This window comes from Mesoplodon bidens (genome assembly GCF_964165515.1).
Source record: "Mesoplodon bidens genome assembly, chromosome: 8".
NCBI classification, from domain to species: domain Eukaryota; kingdom Metazoa; phylum Chordata; class Mammalia; order Artiodactyla; family Ziphiidae; genus Mesoplodon; species Mesoplodon bidens.
The window spans coordinates 67,990,526-68,012,817 of record NC_138165.1 but is presented as its reverse complement, the minus strand read 5'-3'; the positions used below and the strand labels follow the sequence as shown (position 1 = coordinate 68,012,817).

The following is a 22,292-nucleotide window of genomic DNA, read 5'->3' as shown; positions in this document are numbered from 1 at the left end:
AGAGAAATTAAGGAAACACTCCCATTTACCATTGCAACAAAAAGAATAAAATTCCTAGGAATAAACCTACCTAGGGAGACAAAAGACCTGTATGCAGAAAACTGTAAGACACTGATGAAAGAAATTAAAGATGATAACAACAGTTGGAGAGAGATTCCATGTTCTTGGATTGGAAGAATCAATATTGTGAAAATGACTATACTATCCAAAGCAATCTACAGATTCAATGCAATCCCTATCAAATTACCAATGGCATTTTTTACAAAACTAGAACAAAAAATTTTTAAATTTGTATGGAGACCCAAAGCCAAAGCAGTCTTGAGGGAAAAAGCGGAGCTGGAGGAATCAGACTCCCTCACTTCAGTCTATACTACAAAGCTTCAGTAATCAAGACAATATGGCACTGGCACAAAAACAGAAATAAAGATTCATGGAACAAGATAGAAAGCCCAGAGATAAACCCATGCACCTATGGTCAGCTAATCTATGACAAAGGAGGCAAGGATATACAATGGAGAAAAGACAGTCTCTTCAATAAGTGGTTCTGGGAAAACTGGACAGCTACATGCAAAAGAATGAAATTAGAACACTTTCTAACACCATACACAAAAGTAAACTCAAATGGATTAGAGACCTAAATGTAAGACCGGACACTATAAAACTCTTAGAGGAAAACATAGGAAGAACACTCTGACATAAATCACAGCAAGATCTTTTTGATCCACCTCCTAGAGTAATGGAAATAAAAACAAAAATAAACAAATGGGACCTAATGAAACTTCAAAGCATTTGCACAGCAAAGGAAACCATAAACAAGACAAAAAGACAGCACTCAGAATGGGAGAAAATATTTGCAAACCAATCAACGGACAAAGGATTTATCTCCAAAATATATAAACATCTCATGCAGCTCAACATTAAAAAAACAAACAACCCAATCCAAACATGGGCAGAAGACCTAAATAGACATTTCTCCAAAGAAGACATACAGATGGCCAAGAAGCACATGAAAAGCTGCTCAACATCACTAATTATTAGAGAAATGCAAATCAAAACTACAATGAGGTATCACCCCACACCAGTTAGAATGGATATCATCAGAAATCTACAAACAACAAATGCTGGGGAGGGTGTGGAGAAAGGGGAACCCTCTTGCACTGTTGGTGAGAATGTAAATTGAAATAGCCACTATGGAGAACAGTATGGAGGTTCCTTAAAAAACCAGAAATAGAATTGCCATATGATCCAGCAATCCCACTGCTAGGCGTATACCCAGAGAAAACCGTAATTCAAAAGACACATGCACCCCAACGTTCATTGCAGCACTATTTACAGTAGCCAGGTCATGGAAGCAACCTAAATGCCCATCGACAGATGAATGGATAAAGAAGATGTGGTACATATATACAATGGAATATTACTCAGCCATAAAAAGGAACGAAATTGGGTCATTTGTTGAGACATGGATGGATCTAGAGACTGTCATACAGAGTGAAGTAATTCAGAAAGAGAAAAACAAATATTGTATATTAACGCATACATGTGGAACCTAAAAATTGGTACAAATGAACTGGTTTGCAGGGCAGAAATTGAGACACAGATGTAGAGAACAAATGTATGGACACCAAGAGGGGGAAGCGGGGGTGGGGGTGCGGGTGGGATGAATTTGGCGGTTGGAATTGACATGTATACACTGATGTGTATAAAATTGATGACTAATAAGAACCTGCTGTATAAAAAAATAAATAAAATAAAATTCAAAAAAATAAAAAGAATCCACGTGCCAGTCAGGGGACATGGGTTCAAGCCCTCGTCTGGGAAGAGCCCACATGCCGCAGAGCATCTAAGCCCGTGCACCACAGCTACTGAACCTGCTCTCTAGAGCCCACGAGCCACAACTACTGAGCCCATGTGCCACAACTACTGAAGCCCATACACCTAGAGCCTGTGCTCTGCAACAAGGGAAGCCACCATCATGAGAAGCCCGTGCACCGCAGCAAAGAATAGCCCCCACTCGCAGCAACGAAGGCCCAACGCAACCAAAAATAAATAAATGAATAAATGTATTAAAAAATTAAGAAACTACACCTACTTGATGGCTCTTCAGACTGTTTTGAATCCTTTGTACCACTGCATTGACCATGGAAGGGCATAACCTGGGATAGCTAACTCCTTTCAGCAATTTGTGGGGAGGGTCTCAACTGTGAGCCATCACACCTTACAACACTTACAGCAGTGGCAGAATGATTATTTCTGTGCTGAAGGGGGATCTGGGTGACACCCGCAGCATTCACTACTACTTAATTTTATTTGTGTGTGTGTGTGTACATGTGTGTGCACATGTGCTTTAGGTTTTTGTTTTACATGGAGTGGATTCCTTCCTCTGGGTTATTCTGACTATTAAGAAGAGCCCAGTGTTCAAAGTTTCATTGTCTTTGAGCTCATTTGATAGAAGGTGACACGTTCAAGTAAAAAGAATCATTTTAATCAGTTTGTATTTCCAGTCTTGATTTTTTTTTCTTATTGCTGTAAGGCTAGATGTGCTTATTGCTACTTTACGCATGTTGTATAAATGTGTATTTTTATTGCTATTAACCTAGCTAAGTTTGTCAGTTAACCTTAATATTCATTCTCCAATTTTTAACATAGAAATTTTTATAACATAAATGAATTGTCAACAAATACTGTAGAAAATGCACCGTTATCTTGCCTCTTCTCCTAATTAGGGACAACGAGGTGCACATGGTATGCCTGGAAAGCCTGGGCCAATGGTGAGTGTATTACTTTCATATTCACTCATTCACGTATTCATTCATTCTTCCATTTGTACATTCATTACCATTTACAAAGCACCTACTGTGTCCCAGGTGCTTGGAACAGAAAGACAATAAAAACATAGTACTTGTCTTTGAAACCTGCCCTATCAAAGAAGAGAGATATATCAATTGATATTGTAGCATAGTGCTATTGCTAACTGCTGTAATAGGGAAAGCAACCTGAAGTATGGGAACCTACCTGTACTGACACCAGTAGTGAGACAAAGAAGTCAAGAAAGACTTAAAGAGGAACAGCTTTTAAGCTTAATCTTGAAAGATGAGTATATAAAAAGAACAAGAATACAGCATGGTCCGTACAGTGGATAGGTGAAAAACACGATGAGCTCAGGGAAGTATTCAGTACTAGGTGGGTAAATCGGATTTGAAATTACTTGCCCTTAAGATCTTTTCTCCCTTGTTACTCATAAAAAGGAAACAAACTATGGGAGGAAAAATAAGTGTAATTTAAAAGGGCTTTTATTAATGCAAAACTGATGGATTTAAAATATAGTCCTCAAAGAAGAATCAGGATAACCTAGAATGAAATTCCTCTTACACTTTTCCTTTAAATCCAGCTTTAAATCAGTGGTTTAGACTCTATTCATGCCTTCCCAAATGTAGTATAGTGACACATATTCACTTTTTATCAGCCTGAAAAAAATCACTCCAAAATATCCAGATGATTCTTAATCATCATTTTTATAAAGTGAAGGCCTAGATTTTGGTACAATGTGTAACTTTCTAAAAACTATCCTTATTACTTCGTTAACACAAAGAAAGTAATTTCTCTAGAAGCAGTTGTTTCAAACAATTTGTGTTTGTGACTGACTCTCGTATGCTACAACTAGGAAATTCTGTTATGTTTAATACCCCTGGACATGTCTTTTAGCACAATTTCATATCAGTGTTGTAAGGTTCTTATGATAAAATTATATTATTATCTTTGTGATTTTAAAGTACTAAGTGGATTATTCTTATATGTCAAAGTACATAATAAAAGATTTCATGTTAATTAAAATACATGTCTAATCACTTTTCTGGTTTCTTTTAATAGGGTCCTCTTGGGATACCTGGTTCCGCTGGTTTTCCAGGAAATCCTGGGTTGAAGGTAAGATGTTCCTATATTTAGCTCTTGATGACATGAATTACTTAAGTACCTGAATCCCAAAGTAAAGAATGTCATTTCTTTCATTGAAGAGTGTGGAAGTCGCTCTTAACTAAGGAAAAGAGCCTAGCGTATTCTCAATGTCCATTATGGTAGGGGAAAAAAAAAAGAAAATGAAAAATATATTATTATATAACAAGTAATTAAAAGAGAATTACTTATAATCATACACTTGTAGTATCAAAGAATCTGTTGCAATAGGACTCTAACACTAGACAATTGTAACGGCTGTGAGGGGTAAGGGTTTAATCTGAATTGGAACTCTATTCTTGGATACAGTGCCTGGCAGTAATAAATAGCAGAATGTTCTAAACAATAGGAGAGTAAAATAAATCCAAGGTGGTCAAAAGGCCACACAATATTGGCCTCCACTTCTGCACCCCTTCTCCCCACCTCCACCCCCCCAACTTACACAATCATTAATGGAATGTGTGGGGAGGCTATTTGGATGTCCATGTGGGAATGGATTGAAGTATTCTGTTGGGATGATTTACATTTGTAGTGCGTCACAACTTGTTCTTTCTCTCAACACTTTGGATGATAAATCCATGGATTACAGTGGGAGGTTATTAAGATTATATGAGCTAAATTAGTGAATAAACTCAGAAAGCTACCTTCAAACTTTGAACAACACAATACGTTTGATTTTTCTCACACCCGGTTTGTCTTTGGCAATAATTTTCTTCATCTTGAAGAAGGGATTTGCTCACAAGATTCTGCTGTGCAAAAATAACCGTGGCCAGTCACCTCACCTCTCTAAATCTTGTTTTCTCAAGGAATTTATTGAAGATTAAGTGAGAAAATATGCAAACCCTTAGCATAGTGCCTGAGGCAGAGGATGCCCGAGGCAGAGGATGCCCTCAGTACAGGCCCACGCTTCTTGTTAGTGGGGCCACTCAGATTGGATTTGAACTTCGAAACAAACAAATAAACAAAAAAATCTCTAGTTGACATTTCAAGTATTCTTTGAAATGTGAGAGTCATCAAGTCAAATTATTCTTCGGCTCTCTCTAACGCTTACTTTGAATTCTGTGCCACAGGGATGTGGCTGCCCTCCGTTAACTGAGAACTCACTGTGAACTCAGCCGAGTAGGACCTTCTTCAGTTCCCCTCTGTGTCTGATCTGCTCCCTGAAGTCCTAAGTCTGCTGCCACTGACTCTGACCTTGGAGGACCCAACCTCCCTGTGTCCCTCAATCAAAATAGGCAAAAGCCCTTCCCTCTCTCTCTCTGTAAGACTCTCCACCCTCACACCGAGCTCTGGCTAGAGAACTCAAGGAAGAATACTCACAATGCTCTGGACTCTCACTTTGCAGGAAGTGGTTTCTGCTCCTACTGTGGCCTCCAGTTAAGACTTCACTAGCCATCATAGTTCATACAGTAGTTCACTCTGGATACTTCCCTCTCCTCCTGGGTTTTTCTAGTACGGGCCGTTGGCTACTGAAAACTCCTTAATAAAGTCAAACACCTCACAAAACTGTTTCAGAAATTGTTTCCCTGTCCTACCACCACCCCCAACATAAAGACCACCACCCCCGGTGTTTGTTTTTGGCCAAAATTCTGCTATACCTGTAATATTCTTCCAGGGTCTCTGACTCTCTAGATGAAGAATAAACGTTCACATCTAGTTCTTTGTATTTCAGTGAAGGATAATAGGGATTCCTTCTAGGATTTGATTTACATTAGGTACCTAATATGTTAGATAAAATGCAGAAACTCAGCTAAGTTTGAATTTCAGATAAATAAAGAATAAACTTTTAGGATAAATGTGTTCCAGATATTGCATGGGACAAACTTATTCTGAAATCATTTGTTGTTTGTCTGAATTAAAACTTAACCAGGCATCCTGTATTTTTATTTACTATCTGGTTCCCTATCTTGGGTTGAAACAAAGGTGGCTATCAGGTGACCTTCACCAGGTTGCTCTGCTCTGCATGCTGTGGGCATCATCACATCCAGAGTGGCGGGAAGTGAGTCCATCCCTTAAGCTAAGTTAGGCACACACCCCTGGAAACTACTTTGTGCTCTTGACTCGTTTAAATGATTGGGTGTAAAATGTAAAACTCCAAATAAGCAGTCAGCTTTGAAACACACCACACTGGTATTTTCTTAAATTAACATTTTCCTCACACTCCTTTAGGGAGAAGCAGGTCCCACTGGGGCACGAGGCCCTGAAGGTCCTCAAGGGCAAAGAGGTGAAACTGGGCTACCAGGTCCTGTTGGCTCTCAAGGTCTTCCTGTAAGTTCCTAGTATATTTAAAAATTATCACTGAAAGCTGGACATGTTTTATAACTTTTGAACAAAGGCAACATATTTTAATATATTCTCTTTCAATTCTGAATGAGTGTTTAGAACTCATGAAAAAAAAATGTCCCTTGTCAACTCTGCAAATTTTGTCTATTTTATGGAAAAGGGAATTAATTAGTCATAAAAGTGATTTTTATAATATAATGGTGATTGATTTATTTTTCCTTCCTTTCTTTGTGGTAATTTTTCTACCTCCTTTTGCGAGATGGGTGGACATCTGAATACCACCCTAGATATGGCTTAATATTTCATGAACTTTTCCTGTATCTTTTAGGGTGCAGTGGGAACTGATGGTACGCCTGGTGCCAAAGGCCCAACAGTGAGTAACTAACTTCATTTATGCCACATGAGGTTCAAATGGGCACAATCCTTTGGACAGTGACCATAGACTTGTGCCTAGGTCTCTGCTCATCATGTTACTCTTGCATTCCAATAGGGTTCTCCAGGTACCTCTGGTCCTCCTGGCTTAGCTGGGCCCCCTGGATCTCCAGGACCTCAGGGTAGCACTGGACCTCCAGGAATTCGAGGCCAACCGGTAATGTCCATCAAAGAATTATCATCCATTAGTATAATACAACTAAGATCGCCAGAGAAATAATATGTAATGAGATACAGTGAAACATAGATAATGTGACTTATTTGAATGAGGCAAAAGAAGGTAGGAATTTTTGTAAAGTGGAAGCCAAATGTTAATGTACAATTTACATGTTTAAATTCAAAGGGGAAAATTATTGCACTGTGTTAAATTTTAGTGTTCTTTTGTTTAAAATAGTAAGGTCATAACTTCATGATCCACCTAATCGAATTTTATAAATAGTTGCATAACAAATCTGAAGACACTTTGCAAGCCAGTATGGGGAAATACGGAGTTTTCATGGGGGTTTATAATGACAACTTGGCTAAAATGGGTTCAACAGCTATTTCTTGAGATTTATTCTTGAAGAGTGCTTCCATCATGTTGTTTATATTGAATGAGTTTCCACATTTTGTATAAATTTGTATGTTTTATATTCATATATTTATCTATTGGTAAAAATATTATGGTTAGTTCTTAAGAAATAAACACATTGAGAAGATGTGCTTATGTATCTTTTAGCTTGATATGTAACAAAACTTTGTTTCCTCGTACTACTTAAAACAAATATTTTAGATCCTGATATAAGTAATTTGATTATGCTGATAAATCCTTTTTAAATGCTAGTGACAAATTTATAAAAACATGCGTGTTGGTATTTTACATTTGATTTTATCATGTTCTCAATTTAGCAATCCCACAAATTATAGTACAGTCGGTATTATAAAGACACACATACCCAAAACTCTTGAAAACTCTAAAGGTAAAATACCCTATTTGAAGTTGTCAAATCTCAATAAATAGAACACGAATATAAAATTATTTTGATTTTGGGCGAACAAATCTATTTCCTAAAATAGACTCTAAATAGATTTATCTATTGAAGTTGTCATTGTTAGTTCTAATTTTTATTATCAAATTGTAATAATTCTAATTATCCTACTATGCATGATTAAAAACAAGATTTTAAAAGTAAATCTTTTGAAGACCCCTGTAAAATACACAAATCACTACCTAACTATACTGGATTTTATAAAATTTCACACACATTCTACAAGATTTGCATAATTTAAAAAAATTATTATACTGCTGATTCAGTACAGACTCAGCTGCAGGAAATTTTCAAGGCCCATTCACTGTAATAATTAAAGCAGGTTGGGCTGGATAAATATCTTGGTTCTTACAATTATCGATATTTTTATTTTAGGGTGATCCAGGAGTTCCAGGTTTCAAAGGAGAAGCTGGCCCAAAAGGGGAACCGGTAAGGTTTTCTTTCTTTTAAATGATAAGAAGAACATGAATATTATCCAGAAGTGTAAGCCCAAAATACTCAAGTACTTCAAATAATGACAGTGAGAATTATAATACTTTTGGATGGAAATAGTTTGCTTAATATAGTTTAAAATTTGTGACTGACTTATTTAAATGAATCTTTTGACTATAACTCCCTTGTCAAACGGCTCTTTCTGGTATCTGTCATTCTGTTTTCAATAGGGGCCACATGGTATTCAGGGTCCAATAGGCCCACCTGGTGAAGAAGGCAAACGAGGTCCCCGAGGTGATCCAGGAACAGTTGGTCCTCCAGGCCCCATGGGAGAAAGGGTAAAATTTGAATGATTGAATAAATTCTTATGGTTGTGGGGGAATTACATGAATAACTTTTGGGATAGTGAGGAAAACTAGAGCAATTAAGAGAAATGCTAGCAGGTGCATTGCACAGTTCAGTATGGCTATCTTTGAATTCAGGGAGTCAACTGTCTAATCATTGTTCATTCATTCATTCATCTAATATTGACTGAACAACTGCTCTATGCCAATTTGGTATATGGTGCTTGGGATACATCAGTGAACAAGAATGCTATGGTTCCATCCTTCATGTGGGGGCTAGTAAACAATAGTTTAGTGGGGAGGTAAGCAATAAACAAGTTAACAGGTAAATAAAAATATAATTACACATTTTAATAAGTGCCATATACACTCAGGGAATAGCATGGTGATGTGGTAGAGAGTAACTTATGACAGTAGTGTGTCATTAGGTTAGGTGGTTAGGAAATAAGCTTCTTTGAGAAGATGGCATCTAGCTAAGATCTGAAGATTAGGATGAGCCAGCAAGAAAACTTGAGAGAAAAAGCATTTTTCAGCAGAGGAAACAAAAAATGCAAATCCAGGAGGCCAGAAAGGGCTTAGTGATTTTAAAGACCAGAAAAGGTTGCTGTGACTGGACTATAATGAAACAGGTCTGAAAGGGAGAATAACAATATCACCTTACTTTTGTATGGAACCTCAGAAAATGCAAAGGGCTTCACATCAAAGACAATACTAATGCCTGCAGTCACTGACATTTTGATTGTGGTAGATGATACCATTTCTTTGCCTCTTGTATCTATATCTATGTATCAGTTTTTCTCTATGTTTAATTTTACAATGAAGTGGTAAAATAATTTTTGATTTGAATAATTTTGGCTCAGTACTTACATATATTTTTCAAAATTTAAAATGTCTTTCTGTATAGTCAGGTTATTTTTTCTTATACATATCTATTGCTGTGTTGGGTTGATCATAGCTCCTAAAACCTTATAGTACTAAGAATAAAAATCACCCACTCAACTACATATTACAAAAACATCAACAATTAAGAATCACATTTTGGTCATTTGTAGGGTGCTCCTGGCAATCGTGGTTTTCCAGGCTCTGATGGTTTACCTGGACCAAAGGTAAGGTTATCCTATCAAGGTTGACACTCCTATGGGTAGTGTTGCAAAAGATGCCGTTGTCCAGCATGGTGATCTAGCCTTGGCCCACATGGGTCCAGATCTAGAAAAGAGTTGGACACAGATGTTACTCCTAACGCCAAACCCCTCTTGTGCAATTTCTTCATTATAGAGGCCTAGGGGAGAAGGACGATGGTTGGAGGTGTATTGGAGTTTGTTTTCAAACTTTCCAGGGACATTCTTGAGAAGAACAGGCCATACATCTTTCCTTTAGCTGATATATATTTTTTCCTTTATCTAGAAATTTAGACAGTTTCAAAATTTGGGGTTTTCTAAATCTAAGTTATTGGAGTGAGGCTCTAAACACAACTTTCATTAGTTAATGATGAAAGACCTCTATTCTACAAGGAATCCAAATGAGAACAAAATGTGAAGTGACATCAAAGAAGTCTTTGTAACTACTTTGACAAACTCTTTTATGTTATACTAGTGGTTTGATTTGTAAAACAAGGATTTTATATATGCTTGCTTTTGTTTCCCTGCACTCCCTTTCTTCTGACATATTCTGCTTTGCTTTGGAACAGGGGGCTCAAGGAGAGAGGGGTCCTGTAGGTTCTTCAGGACCTAAAGGAGGTCAGGGGGATCCAGGACGTCCGGGGGAACCTGGGCTTCCAGGTGCTCGGGTAAGAACACAGCAGTTTTTTGCTACATCAACCCAGGAGATATGCTCCTGAGAATTCATTAAAGGTTTTTTAAAGGTTTTTTTTTTTTTTTTTAATAGCTTGCTTTCACGACTTGGAACATTTCTTTGTTTTTTTCTTTGGGTTTGACCTGATTCATTATTTTTGAAATAATGAATGGTTTGCTATTTTTATCATGTATAGAAAAAAAAAAAACTTCTAGTCTCCTTTATTCAAAGAGGTATGTATTAATAATTTTACCACTTGATATGAAAAAAAAATTCTGTTTATCAATTTTTATAATTTTTCTTTACTTGCTGATGAACAACTTATGTGACTTTTAGCACAGAGAATTCCTGACAAATTTCATTTTAACAAAATGTCACTTGAAAATTCATTTGAACTATGGAATTACCCTTATATTCAGTTGTCAACAGTGCCCCTTAAAGAGAAAAGGATTATACAAAACCTTCATGGAAAGATACATTTGGCTCAACATAAGTTCTTTATCCTGAACCCAGTGTTAGATATATGAGTAAAAGTCTCCTACAGCCCTTTCTCCTTCTATATGAGAAACAGGCATTGGGTTCATCTTCGATGAATATCTTCGATATTCTTCCCTAGACACATGATAAAGGTGGAATGCCAGCTGAATGACCATTCAATTACTTTTAGTAAAAATGATCCCTGAGGGCTTCCCTGGTGGCGCAGTGGTTGAGAGTCCGCCTGCCGATGCAGGGGACACGGGTTCGTGCCCTGGTCCGTGAAGATCCCACATGCCGCGGAGCGGCTGGGCCCGTGAGCCATGGCCGTTGAGCCTGCGCGTCCGGAGCCTGTGCTCCGCAATGGGAGAGGCCACAACGGTGAGAGGCCCGCGTACTGCAAAAAAAAGAAAAAAAAAAAAGATCCCTGATTGTAGACTGCATTTGGGCTTGGAGGACTATGAATGAATTAAAAAAACTGGTAGGAGGCATAGCTTTGGATTTCCTGAGTTTGCAGGGACTTGTACCTGGGCATTCACCTTGCTGGGACCAGTATAGTATGTCCAAGGTGCTGTTACAAATATTGGTTATGTGAGATTTCAAACCAGGGTGGCTCCTGCACCCACCACATAGACTGATTCTCTCACATCGGGCCTCCCATTGTGGGAGGCTTAGAGTCTGGCCCTGAAGGCTGTGCTGTGAGGACTCCTCCCTTTGGAGAGTCCCACATGTGATGCCTTGTTGCATGTTGTGTTGTCTGCCCCGTATCCTGCCCTGTATCCTGAAGCCAGGTTGGGTGAGGTCCATGATGGTCCTGTGAGTTTGTCTGGAGGAGCCTAAGGCTACTGAGAGTGGGCATGGCAAAGCGGAACGGGATCTTTTTATTTATTTATTTATTTATTTATTTATTTATTTATTTTTTTGCGGTACACGGGCCTCTCACTGTTGTGGCCTCTCCCGTTGCGGAGCACAGGCTCCGGATGCGCAGGCTCAGCGGCCATGGCTCACGGGCCCAGCTGCTCCGCAGCATGTGGGATCTTCCCAGACCGGGGCACGAACCCGCGTCCCCTGCATTGGCAGGCGGACTCTCAACCACTGCGCCACCAGGGAAGCCCGGGATCTTTTTAATGCAGTGCTATTTTTACTCTTTAGAACCTTTACTCCAGTTGCGGGTCAGCAACAAACTGACAATTGCTTTTAATTTTTAGGGTCTGACAGGAAATCCTGGTGTTCAAGGTCCTGAAGGAAAACTTGGACCTTTGGTAAGTAATTTAAACAAAAGTCCACCACCATTAATATTTCTCAATAGACATGCAACTTAAATGGTAAGATGTTTATTTAAGGTTAACGTTTTTGATCAGGTGGATGCTGATCATGTTTACATGTTTAAAATGTACCTTCCTCTCCTGGAAGCAAATATTAAGGATCTGCGTATTTTCAAAATGACCAAAAATTGATAACATTGTATTGCAATAAATGCTTGAGATTGTAACTGCTTCTCTGACATAAGTGAAAAAGTTGCCACGATGTATTTATTAATATTAGTGGAATTTGTTAGCAACATTCTCATTTCTTGATATCCTTCCAATTTTATACATTTAAGAGATAAGTAGGTATAAATTTGACAGTTCATATATTCTGGGCCCTTCCCTTATACAGTAAATGTGAAATGGAAGTCCTGAGTTTTCATTACCACAAACAAGAGTAAATGAAAGAAGGAAGATTTCCCCTATTAATATGAGAATGTAAAGAGGCATAAAGATGAGGCTTGTGTATAGAATAAGAATAAAGTCTCCGTTCTAAACATTCAAATACCTCAGCAGTTGTTTTTAAACACTCAACTGTCCTGACTCACTAAAATAAAAACGTGGCTTAATTTAAAACTTACATAACTTTTATAGTAAGGAAAGGCAAGTGACAATTTGGGTGATGTAACATTCAGAGAGAACTTATGTGAAACTTACATTGCTCCTGTCAATTTTGTAGGGTGCTCCCGGAGAGGATGGCCGGCCAGGTCCTCCAGGCTCCATAGGAATCAGAGGGCAGCCTGGGAGCATGGGTCTTCCAGGCCCCAAAGGTAGCAGTGTGAGTACAGTGTATAATGTTGCCATCTCATCATAATCCTCACTTGGAGCTGACATGTTTATAGCAAACCGATTGAAATTTAAATTAGTTTGCATTGATTCTTTAGGGTGACCCTGGAAAACCTGGAGAAGCAGGAAATGCTGGTGTTCCTGGGCAGAGGGTAACTATACATTTTCTGTTAAAGAAAAAAATATATATGAAATTACCCAAATTCTCATGGTCTCACCTCGTAAATTATCTCTCTGCGATGCTAGGGAGCTCCTGGAAAAGATGGTGAAGTTGGTCCTTCCGGTCCTGTGGGCCCCCCGGTATGTAAGTTTTAGTGAGAATATATTCACATCGCATTCTTCAGTGGTGTTTGTCTGAGACTTTACTCATGGATAGGTTTCAGGGGGAAGTAAATAAAAAAGTGCAAGATGGAAGAATTTCAGTTATATCTTTTCTTTTGATTCCTGTGCTGGCATCTTCTTCCTTTTTAAGTAGAATTATTGGTCTTTTCATTTTAAACTTCTATGAAATGCTGATCGTAAAAGCTACCTCATCATCTCTATGTTATCACAGTTGAAAATTATGTGAGGAAAGTAGTGTCTGACAAATATTTTATACTGTATTTTATTTAAAATATATAAATAATCGATTATACCAGGTTTTTTTTTCTAATATTGTGTCTTATAGAAATTTATTTAAGCGTTTTTTTTTTTTTGGATGGACTAAAATGGGATAATATTTATCCTTTGAGGTATATTTTCATCCTAGGATTTTAAAATTGTGTTTATCAGAAATATTATGGCATGTTTATTTGTTTTGGAATGGGGCAATTTAAATATCTTTTTTAAAATGTTAGCTTTGCTTTCTTTAGTTATTCTAGTTTTGAAGGTTTGATTAATAATTTTTATAACACTGAGAAACAAACTACAATGGAAACATTAATTACCTTTTAGATTAGACATATAAAAGTAATGGATTTTTCCATACCAATAGTCAATTTCCCCCCAAATTTTACAGTTGCCTCCAGACATTTATGTTTGGATAAGAAATGAACACATGTTATCAGTTTCTTCACTGGCTTTAGAAGATATTTTCTCACCACCAGGGACTTCAAACAGTACCATTAGGTGACATTTAGGACTAATTTATTATCTTGCTAAAGTGAAAAACTTGTGATTGGAAGAAATACAAAGAAATATAAATACTTCTGGTGGTTCACACAAGTAGGAAGCAGACATAAGGATCGGCTCTTGATGTTCATGGTTTTCTTTCCTTCGTGACTTAGGGTCTGGCTGGAGAGAGAGGAGAACAGGGCCCTCCAGGCCCCACTGGCTTTCAGGTATGCACTGACTCAGTCTTCCATTTCTTCTTCCCCTAACCAAAATGCTTTTTTATAAAAAGATATGGTTGAATGATGTGAAATTCTACAATTTTCAAAGAAGTCATTCCTCTTTTAGTAAATAAGATAGACATTTGGACAAAATCAAACATTTTTACTCAAAGAGAAGGAACAGATTTCCCCTGAACAACTGATCAAACCCCAAACCTATTAACAAATTATAAATCATAAAATGTTCTTAATATCTCAATAAGATTTATTTAACTATATTAAGGCTTATCTAATTTTATTGACAGTGTCTAAAATTTTTTGTTGAACAAATTTTCATGATTTATTTAATTAAATATGATGGTAGATTAATAGCATAGATAATCATAATTTGAGGAAAAAACTGTCAGGACTAACTTTCCATATTTATTCTAGCAGCCTAAAGTATTGTTCTCAAAGCCATTAAAAGCTCCACAAATATAAAGAACCTACTGTTATATTCTTACCTCTTTTTTGCTAAGTGGTGTGCAAATGAAAATCTAAACCTACGAACTGACTAGCTGCTGTGTTATGTTAGAGGATGTAGGTTTCTCATTTTGCTTTACTTAACTTGTGTTTAAATAATGTCTTTTGCTTGAAAATATAGTCAGGGAGCTCCATGAATTGTGAACTGTTAACACTGGTGGCCTATTAAGTTTCCACAGAGTCACAATTTTATATTCTTTTGCTTTAGGGGCTTCCTGGTCCTCCAGGGCCTCCTGGGGAAGGTGGAAAGCCAGGTGATCAGGTAAGTGTTTAAATAATAAGGATAGCAATACTAAAAATTGCTAACATAATATCACTTACTGTGTGTCAGGCTCTGTTCTGCTTTGCTTTAAATTAATTATCTCCTTTAATCCTCAAAACAACTCTTATGTACTAGGTACTATTATTATTATTATGCCCATTTTACAGATGAGGAAAATAAGGCACACGGATGTTAAGTAATTTTCCCAAAGTCACACAGCTGATATGATTTGAACCCAGGTCACGTGCTTATACTGTGTTCTTAATCACTAAATATGTCTTACTGTACATTTTACTGGAGGCTTCATAAACGGTTATGAACAGAAACTTACCATTTTATTTCTGTCATTTTACCAGCACATAGGTTTATATAATTTATTTTTCTTTGAGTGATTTATTCATTCATTTAACTGTTCAAAAATATTTGCTGAGTGCTCTGTGCTAAGCTCTACTAAGCCTTGGCCTGAACCAATTGAACAAGATGGACATGGACCTTGCCTTATATTTTATTTTACTAGGAGACAGAGAGTATAGAAAGTCAGTTACAACAGTAGCATATTCTAAATGCTATGGTAAGAGAGGCACTGTGTGTATGTAAACCTAGAAGATGCACCTAATTCAGACATTGGGGTTTAGAAAAAGTTTCCTTGACAAAATAGTATCTTTTATAAGATCTGAAGGAAGAATGATGGTAAGCGGGGAGGAGGGAAGGTAAGAAAATACTCCAGGAAATGGAAACAGGAAGTGCAAAGGCTTGCTGATCAAATTTAGGCACTGAAAAAAGTTTGGTAGGTCAGAAATGTGAAATACAGTTTGAGGAGGGTGAAGAAGAGGCTGGAGAATGACAGGGGCCTGATTGTGGAAAGTCTTAATTTGAGTCTAGTTTGTTCTTATTATTAGAGTAATGGGAAGCTAATGAAGGACTTTTAAGTAGAGAGAAATACTATTAGATTTGGGTTTTAGGAAGATCATGCCACAATGAAGACAGTACATTTCAAGGGACAAGACTGGAGGCCTACTTGGTATAGTTACTGTCTTTATCAAACAGAGAAGTTTTAAATGACACATTTTCCTTTAGTTAAGAGCAAACTTTTAATGTAGTCATGACTGCATTAGTTTGAACCCACAATTCCTGGTAGAGTGTGTTGTCTATATTATATGTTCAAGAAATATTTATTAAATTGAATTGAATTGGTTCTATTTAAAAGATTAGTACTTCATTGCTTTTAATTTCACTTTCCTCTGTTAAGTTTTTCACATTCCATTAGGAAATAAAAGGCCTTTTGCTTGTATTTTATTGTTGCTAAAAGTAATATCTTTGTGAGATAATATTTTGAATGAACTCATTGCCAAAAATCAATCATTCAGGTATAATACACATTTTTCTGGAAAAATATTTCCATCCAATGTATATGATATCCCATTGTTTATAAAATTGTACACATTTTTCTTTCTTCGATATTATGGGCTTAGTCAGACTTCTAATAGTATGTTAGAAGAAATTAGGTATATGATCTGGAAAGATTTCTAATAAATACCTAAAGTTCAACTGAAAGTTTTTCATTAAAAAAAAATCTATTTTATAGGGAGTTCCTGGAGATCCCGGAGCAGTTGGCCCTTTAGGACCTAGAGTAAGTATTTTCTTCTTCTTCATGATTAACTTTGTGTCCATTGGCTTCAGTTTGAAAAAGCATCTTTTATCTGAAACTGGGCTTTAATTGTTACAGTTTTTTACTTAATGAAAATCAATCTTATGAGAAATATTTTGTGCTGTGAAACTAGTATATGCTTACTTCAAGTTCATTTCTTATTAAATTAGAAAACTGAGTCTTCATAGTTGCTCATTTCTAAATTTTTCCCCAGTAGAAGTCATTTTTCACATTTCCAGGAACACTTTTAACCCATTTTCAGATCAAGCACTGAGACTGTTTGACATTCCTATGTTGTGTAGGGAGAACGAGGAAATCCAGGGGAAAGAGGAGAACCAGGAATAAACGGACTTCCTGGTGAGAAGGGAATGGCTGGAGGACACGGTCCTGATGGTCCAAAAGTAAGTATGGTAGTGAGCTCAGTAGTTTAAAATGGTCTAAAATTACTGCTCAATAAACACATAATGGTGCTAGGATTTATTATTATTTATTTGTCTTGTTTTTACAAAATATTTGATTATATAATTTCTTCAACAAATATTTAATGAGCACCTACTTGGCTTTTCTTTGGCACTAAAGTGTCAGCTAAAAAAGAATCTCTTCTTTGATGAGATTTTTGATCACTACATAAAGTAGTGATACATTCTCATATACAAACCTGTTTCTAATATTTATATAACTTTTATTAATGACATCTATTAATAAGCAGAGGCAATAAATCAAAAATTGCATAATTTATTAGGATGTCTTCCTAATCATATGCTCCATTTTCCTTATCTCAGTTTCTACAGTTCTGCTTACTTAATATATGAAAGTATGTCATTTTTGAAATCCGAAAGTACAATACATTATAAGGCAAAAATCAGTACCATTTCCTTTTGGGTGCTGTTTTAAAATTGGTAGAAGACTGTGTGGCCAACTTCAGTGCAAACAACTGAAGTAGAATTTTTCATGATCATATAATATTAGATCCCTTATCACTTTCAAAGGCCAGAGTGATTGAAGAAGATCTGCTTCAATTTAATTACTGAATGAGCCTGAAAACCAGCTTCATATCATGGGTTCTTTAGAGAGAGAATGGAATACTCTCTAAATGTGATTGTGATGTCTTCTTTTTTTATTAGAATTCCTATGATGTTGCCAATAAAAGAAAATAAAAAGGCAATTCTATCATTTTTATTTGAATTGGTACCCAATTTCTCCAAAGAGAATGTTGAAAACAAACCAACAATCAAAACAGCAAGATCTGATTTTTTAAAAAATGAACTCAGAGTCAATTTTCCCAGATGAAACATATAAGCACTAGGTTGAACCACATGAAATTGCCAAGATTCTACTATTTTTGATTTACCCAAACAGGAATTTCATATAGTTTCAACCTTAATATATAGGTGAGCTTACTTATTGTTGGTTCATTTCAGGGCAGTCCAGGACCAACTGGGACCCCTGGAGATACAGGCCCACCAGGTCTTCAAGGTATGCCGGGAGAAAGAGGAATTGCAGGAACTCCTGGCCCCAAGGGTGACAGAGTAAGTTTGGTTTGTTTAGTTCATCCATTTACACTTTCTACTGATAACGATTTCCTGGGCAGACTTTTACTTCTACCACCCTAAGTCACAAGCCATTCATTCATTCATTCTTTCAGTATATGTGTCCTTAGAAAATGTTCAGTCCCAGGCATTGGTCTAGGCTCAAGGGGATACAGCTGTGAACATTAGAGAGAAGTCCCTGCTCTCATGAAGCTTCCATGCAAGTGTAGGAAAAAGACAATTAAATGATTAAATGGTGTTTTGTATGTTTTCCCAGGGTGGCATAGGAGAGAAAGGTTCTGAAGGCACAGCTGGAAATGATGGAGCAAGAGTAAGTGAAATCATTCCTTTCAGCAGCTGGGCTAGGAATCAGCATCATCCCTATCATATGAATTTGCCTGAACTTTTTAAAATAACGTTCATGTTTCCATGGTTGTCAGGATTAGGAGAATGATGAGATCTGAGATTTGACACTGATGGACCACAGATATTCATCTTGCTTACCTTGAATTAGAACAAGCCAAAAAATAGTCATTATTGAGAGAATGAAGTAAGACACATTTTTATTGTGCATATCAGATTGGTGCTTTAAGCGGTGGGGCCCTCTTTATCTTTATTATCTTTTTATTTCATAGGCAATGTTTATTTTTATTAAAATGCTGCTCTAATGAGTTGCCTTAGACCTCATTCCAGTGCAGGCAAGTAGAGTTTTACAGAGTAGCCAAAGGTGTGACAAATGTTTCTCAATATACTAGATGTTAGGGCTGAGAAAATTACTGCATGATGAATCATCATTAATGCTTTCATTGATAAAGAGGCTGAATAAGTGAAATGTAAAGAAGGATTGTTTAATATCCTTCCAGAAATTGACATTTAACAAACTTTATGTCCTTAAAAATAGAATGTATTTGGGCTTCCCTGGTGGCGCAGTGGTTGAGGGTCCGCCTGCCGATGCAGGGGACACGGGTTCGTGTCCCGGTCCGGGAAGATCCCACATGCCATGGAGCGGCTGGGCCCGTGAGCCATGGCCGCTGAGCCTGAGCGTCCAGAGCCTGTGCTCCGCAACGGGAGAGGCCACAACAGTGAGAGGCCCGCATTCCACAAAAAAAAAAAAAAAGAGAGATGACACTGAACCACTGTTAATATTTTGATTCTGTCCATTGAGCAACTGTTAATACATTGATTATATTAACTTTTGATTAAAAAAATAAAGTAAATTATAGAAAAGTTTTAGCCTTAGGGATAATTATCCCTTTTTTCTTTTTCTGGAAAGCTAATTAAGGGTGAAACAGTTTAGCAAATTATGAACTCAAAATATCTCTTGCCTTTTAATTAAATCTAATATTTCATTTAATATTTCAAAAAGTGGTCTAAGTAAATCCGGTTTATTTTTTGTATTTCACATCATGGTTGGTCTGGAGTGCACGGTAAGTAGTGAAGTGCTGTTTGAAGGAGAGATGCATTGACAGTTTATTTTAAGGAGAAAGCTGAAATACATATCTATTGTTCTTTTGAACTATGAAAATGCAATGCAGTAGGATCAAGATTTAAGCAATGACTGCTTCATTTTTAGTGAGGGAAATATGTTATTTTAGGGAAGAAGCAGGGCAGAACATTTGCTGTAATCTCATGGTAAAGGAAAAAAAAGGAATCACTTTTATTCTGTATGAAAAAAATGTGAATGTAATGAAGTCACCTTTATATTTAATCAAATCCTTTAAGGAAGTATATTAGGTAAATGGATGGCAGAACATTGTTTCATTATAGATCTAGAGAATTTAAGATCACAGTTTTCTCATGTTCTTGTCACAGATATAAAATTAAAAAGTCATTTTGTTCCTTAAATTTCTGCAGTAATGCATACAAAAATTAAATGACAAAAGGATATCTGGGCAGCTTGTGAAGAGGCAATACACAAATATCAGAGAGAAAACCTGTCTTAGGAAGGATTCCAATACAGTGCAGCAGTTTAAAGATTGTAACCGCATGTCAAGAAAACCCCATGTGGTAGCGCCCTACATTCTGAGCCAGAGAGCACCATCATCTTCAGTGTAGCAGGGTAGTGCAACTCCTTTTCATCTCAAGGGAATGTGGAAAACTGAGTGCTTTAGTAGAATTTCACTTTTTAAAAACAACAAAGGAGTGATATTTCACTAGTATAATTTAAGAAGATAGTATTCTATACAAAAGAAGAAAAGCCTCTTCAATCTACTGTCACAGTTCAAATAGGTATTAGCAAAATTAAATAAGCTAAGAGACACAGAAACACTGTCGAAGGGTAGCACTAATTTCATACTAATGTTTGAAGACGGTGTTATATATGGAGGAGTTGAGTTGGATGAAAGAGATTAAAACGTTTTGTGGAGAAGATCCATTGGAAATTGTTTTAGACTATATAAAATATTGAGAATCTAGTTATATCATTTATTATAGGTAATGTTTTACAAAAGCAGTCAGCTGTAACAAAATAGTCCCTTCTTTGTTAGTTTGTTTAAACATGGAGATTTCTGTGCATTCTTTTCCTCAGTATGCCTATGTTATGTTAATTGACAGGGTCTTCCGGGTCCCTTGGGTCCTTCCGGTCCTGCAGGTCCTACTGGAGAAAAGGTAATGTCACAAGTTGTTATTTTGTGGACTTAAAATCCTGAGATTTGAATGCTGGATCTTTTTCATAATGTTTTCTCTTTCATAAAATTTGACAGTTGGACTAGCTCATCTCAGAGTTCTCCTCCCATCCTCCCTACACATAGGGCCCAAATCCTACAGTTGTACTGTTTTGCCACTGCTTTGGACAATAACAATCTAAAATCTGCTTTCTAGGGAGAACCTGGCCCTCGAGGTTTAGTTGGTCCACCTGGCTCCCGTGGGAATCCTGTAAGTGACAGTATTTTGATGTTCCTTAGTATGAGCTTGAGCAGTAAAATGATTCATTCTTTTTCCTTGATATGTATAAAACCATGCCTGTTGGATTAGGTTACTTTTAACTTCCTGGTTTTCACCTTTTACTATTCTCATTAAACTTAAAAAAATTATTGCATTATTTCTATACAATCTATTAAATCTAGGTAGGCAGCTTGTTTACTAAGTAATTAGAAGCTTCTTTGAGACTTTGGGCCTTGGAAAATTTCTTCTATGACCCTTATCTTTATATCACGCTTAAGAGTCCTCCTTAAGCAATATGTCTACTTTCTCTATATGTACATTTCAAGACACTACAAATTTATATAATTGCATTTTAAAATACTGTTCCTATTTAGAATCATGTGTGAAAGCTACAGTAATGTTTGTCTTCTAGGGTTCTCGTGGTGAAAATGGCCCAACTGGAGCCGTTGGTTTTGCTGGACCCCAGGTATGATTTTCAAATATCCCTAATTTACAAACGAACATTCCTCTTGTTACAGCAATGAACTTAATTACTTATCGTTGTCATGTGTTTTGAAGGTATATTCAAGATTCTGGAAAACTTATAGTTTTCTAGGCAATATTCTCATTTTCAATACATTTTTTCACGAACTGGCCCCAAAATGGTTGAATTTGCATTATATTGAGTTATATACTTATTTGTTATAATAAAAATGTGGTGGTGTAACATTTTTTCAGACTGTCTTCAAAGATCTTATCAGGGCGTTTTTTTTCCTTCTATGCTTTTATACTGATTTCAAAGCACTGTTATACCATATATGAATAAATGATATGTTAGGAATAATTATCATGAAATAATATGTCTATAAGTGTTTTAATCAATTGCTTATTTGTTCAATTAATGTAGGGTCCTGATGGGCAGCCTGGAGTAAAAGGTGAACCTGGAGAGCCAGGACAGAAGGGCGACGCTGGCTCTCCTGGACCACAAGGTCTAGCAGGATCCCCAGGCCCTCATGTAAGTTTCAAATAAAAAAGACACAACTTGAGTCCAGTGCCCACTGTTTGATCTTGTGTTTAGACCATCTTTCTATCCTATAACGATCTTTTGTTTGTTTCGTTCTATGTAGGGTCCTAATGGCGTTCCTGGACTAAAAGGTGGTCGAGGAACTCAGGGTCCACCTGTAAGTTGGTTTGAAGCTCTGGGAATTACACACAGCTAGTCACAGATACCTATTCCTTTATAGCCATTTTAAAGTTCATTTGAACCTGTAACAACAAATGTTTAGTTGTATAACTATACAGTAGTGGAAAGAGCGCTTAACTTTGATGCA

The 22,292-nt window shown here is 36.8% G+C and overlaps 1 protein-coding gene across 1 annotated transcript in view; it reads left to right on the top strand.

Annotated features, from left to right (window-relative positions):
* Positions 1-22,292, top strand: part of COL5A2 (collagen type V alpha 2 chain) — a 145,173-nt gene that overhangs the window by 102,616 nt on the left and 20,265 nt on the right. The window contains exons 17-40 of the mRNA XM_081241910.1: positions 2,727-2,771; positions 3,871-3,924; positions 6,121-6,219; positions 6,563-6,607; positions 6,725-6,823; positions 8,070-8,123; positions 8,357-8,464; positions 9,523-9,576; positions 10,158-10,256; positions 11,944-11,997; positions 12,722-12,820; positions 12,927-12,980; positions 13,075-13,128; positions 14,094-14,147; positions 14,869-14,922; positions 16,508-16,552; positions 16,873-16,971; positions 17,992-18,099; positions 18,377-18,430; positions 20,653-20,706; positions 20,920-20,973; positions 21,395-21,448; positions 21,869-21,976; positions 22,089-22,142. Of these exons, the coding sequence (XP_081098036.1) occupies positions 2,727-2,771; positions 3,871-3,924; positions 6,121-6,219; positions 6,563-6,607; positions 6,725-6,823; positions 8,070-8,123; positions 8,357-8,464; positions 9,523-9,576; positions 10,158-10,256; positions 11,944-11,997; positions 12,722-12,820; positions 12,927-12,980; positions 13,075-13,128; positions 14,094-14,147; positions 14,869-14,922; positions 16,508-16,552; positions 16,873-16,971; positions 17,992-18,099; positions 18,377-18,430; positions 20,653-20,706; positions 20,920-20,973; positions 21,395-21,448; positions 21,869-21,976; positions 22,089-22,142 (1,656 nt within the window). The remainder of the gene's footprint in view (positions 1-2,726; positions 2,772-3,870; positions 3,925-6,120; positions 6,220-6,562; positions 6,608-6,724; positions 6,824-8,069; positions 8,124-8,356; positions 8,465-9,522; positions 9,577-10,157; positions 10,257-11,943; positions 11,998-12,721; positions 12,821-12,926; positions 12,981-13,074; positions 13,129-14,093; positions 14,148-14,868; positions 14,923-16,507; positions 16,553-16,872; positions 16,972-17,991; positions 18,100-18,376; positions 18,431-20,652; positions 20,707-20,919; positions 20,974-21,394; positions 21,449-21,868; positions 21,977-22,088; positions 22,143-22,292) is intronic.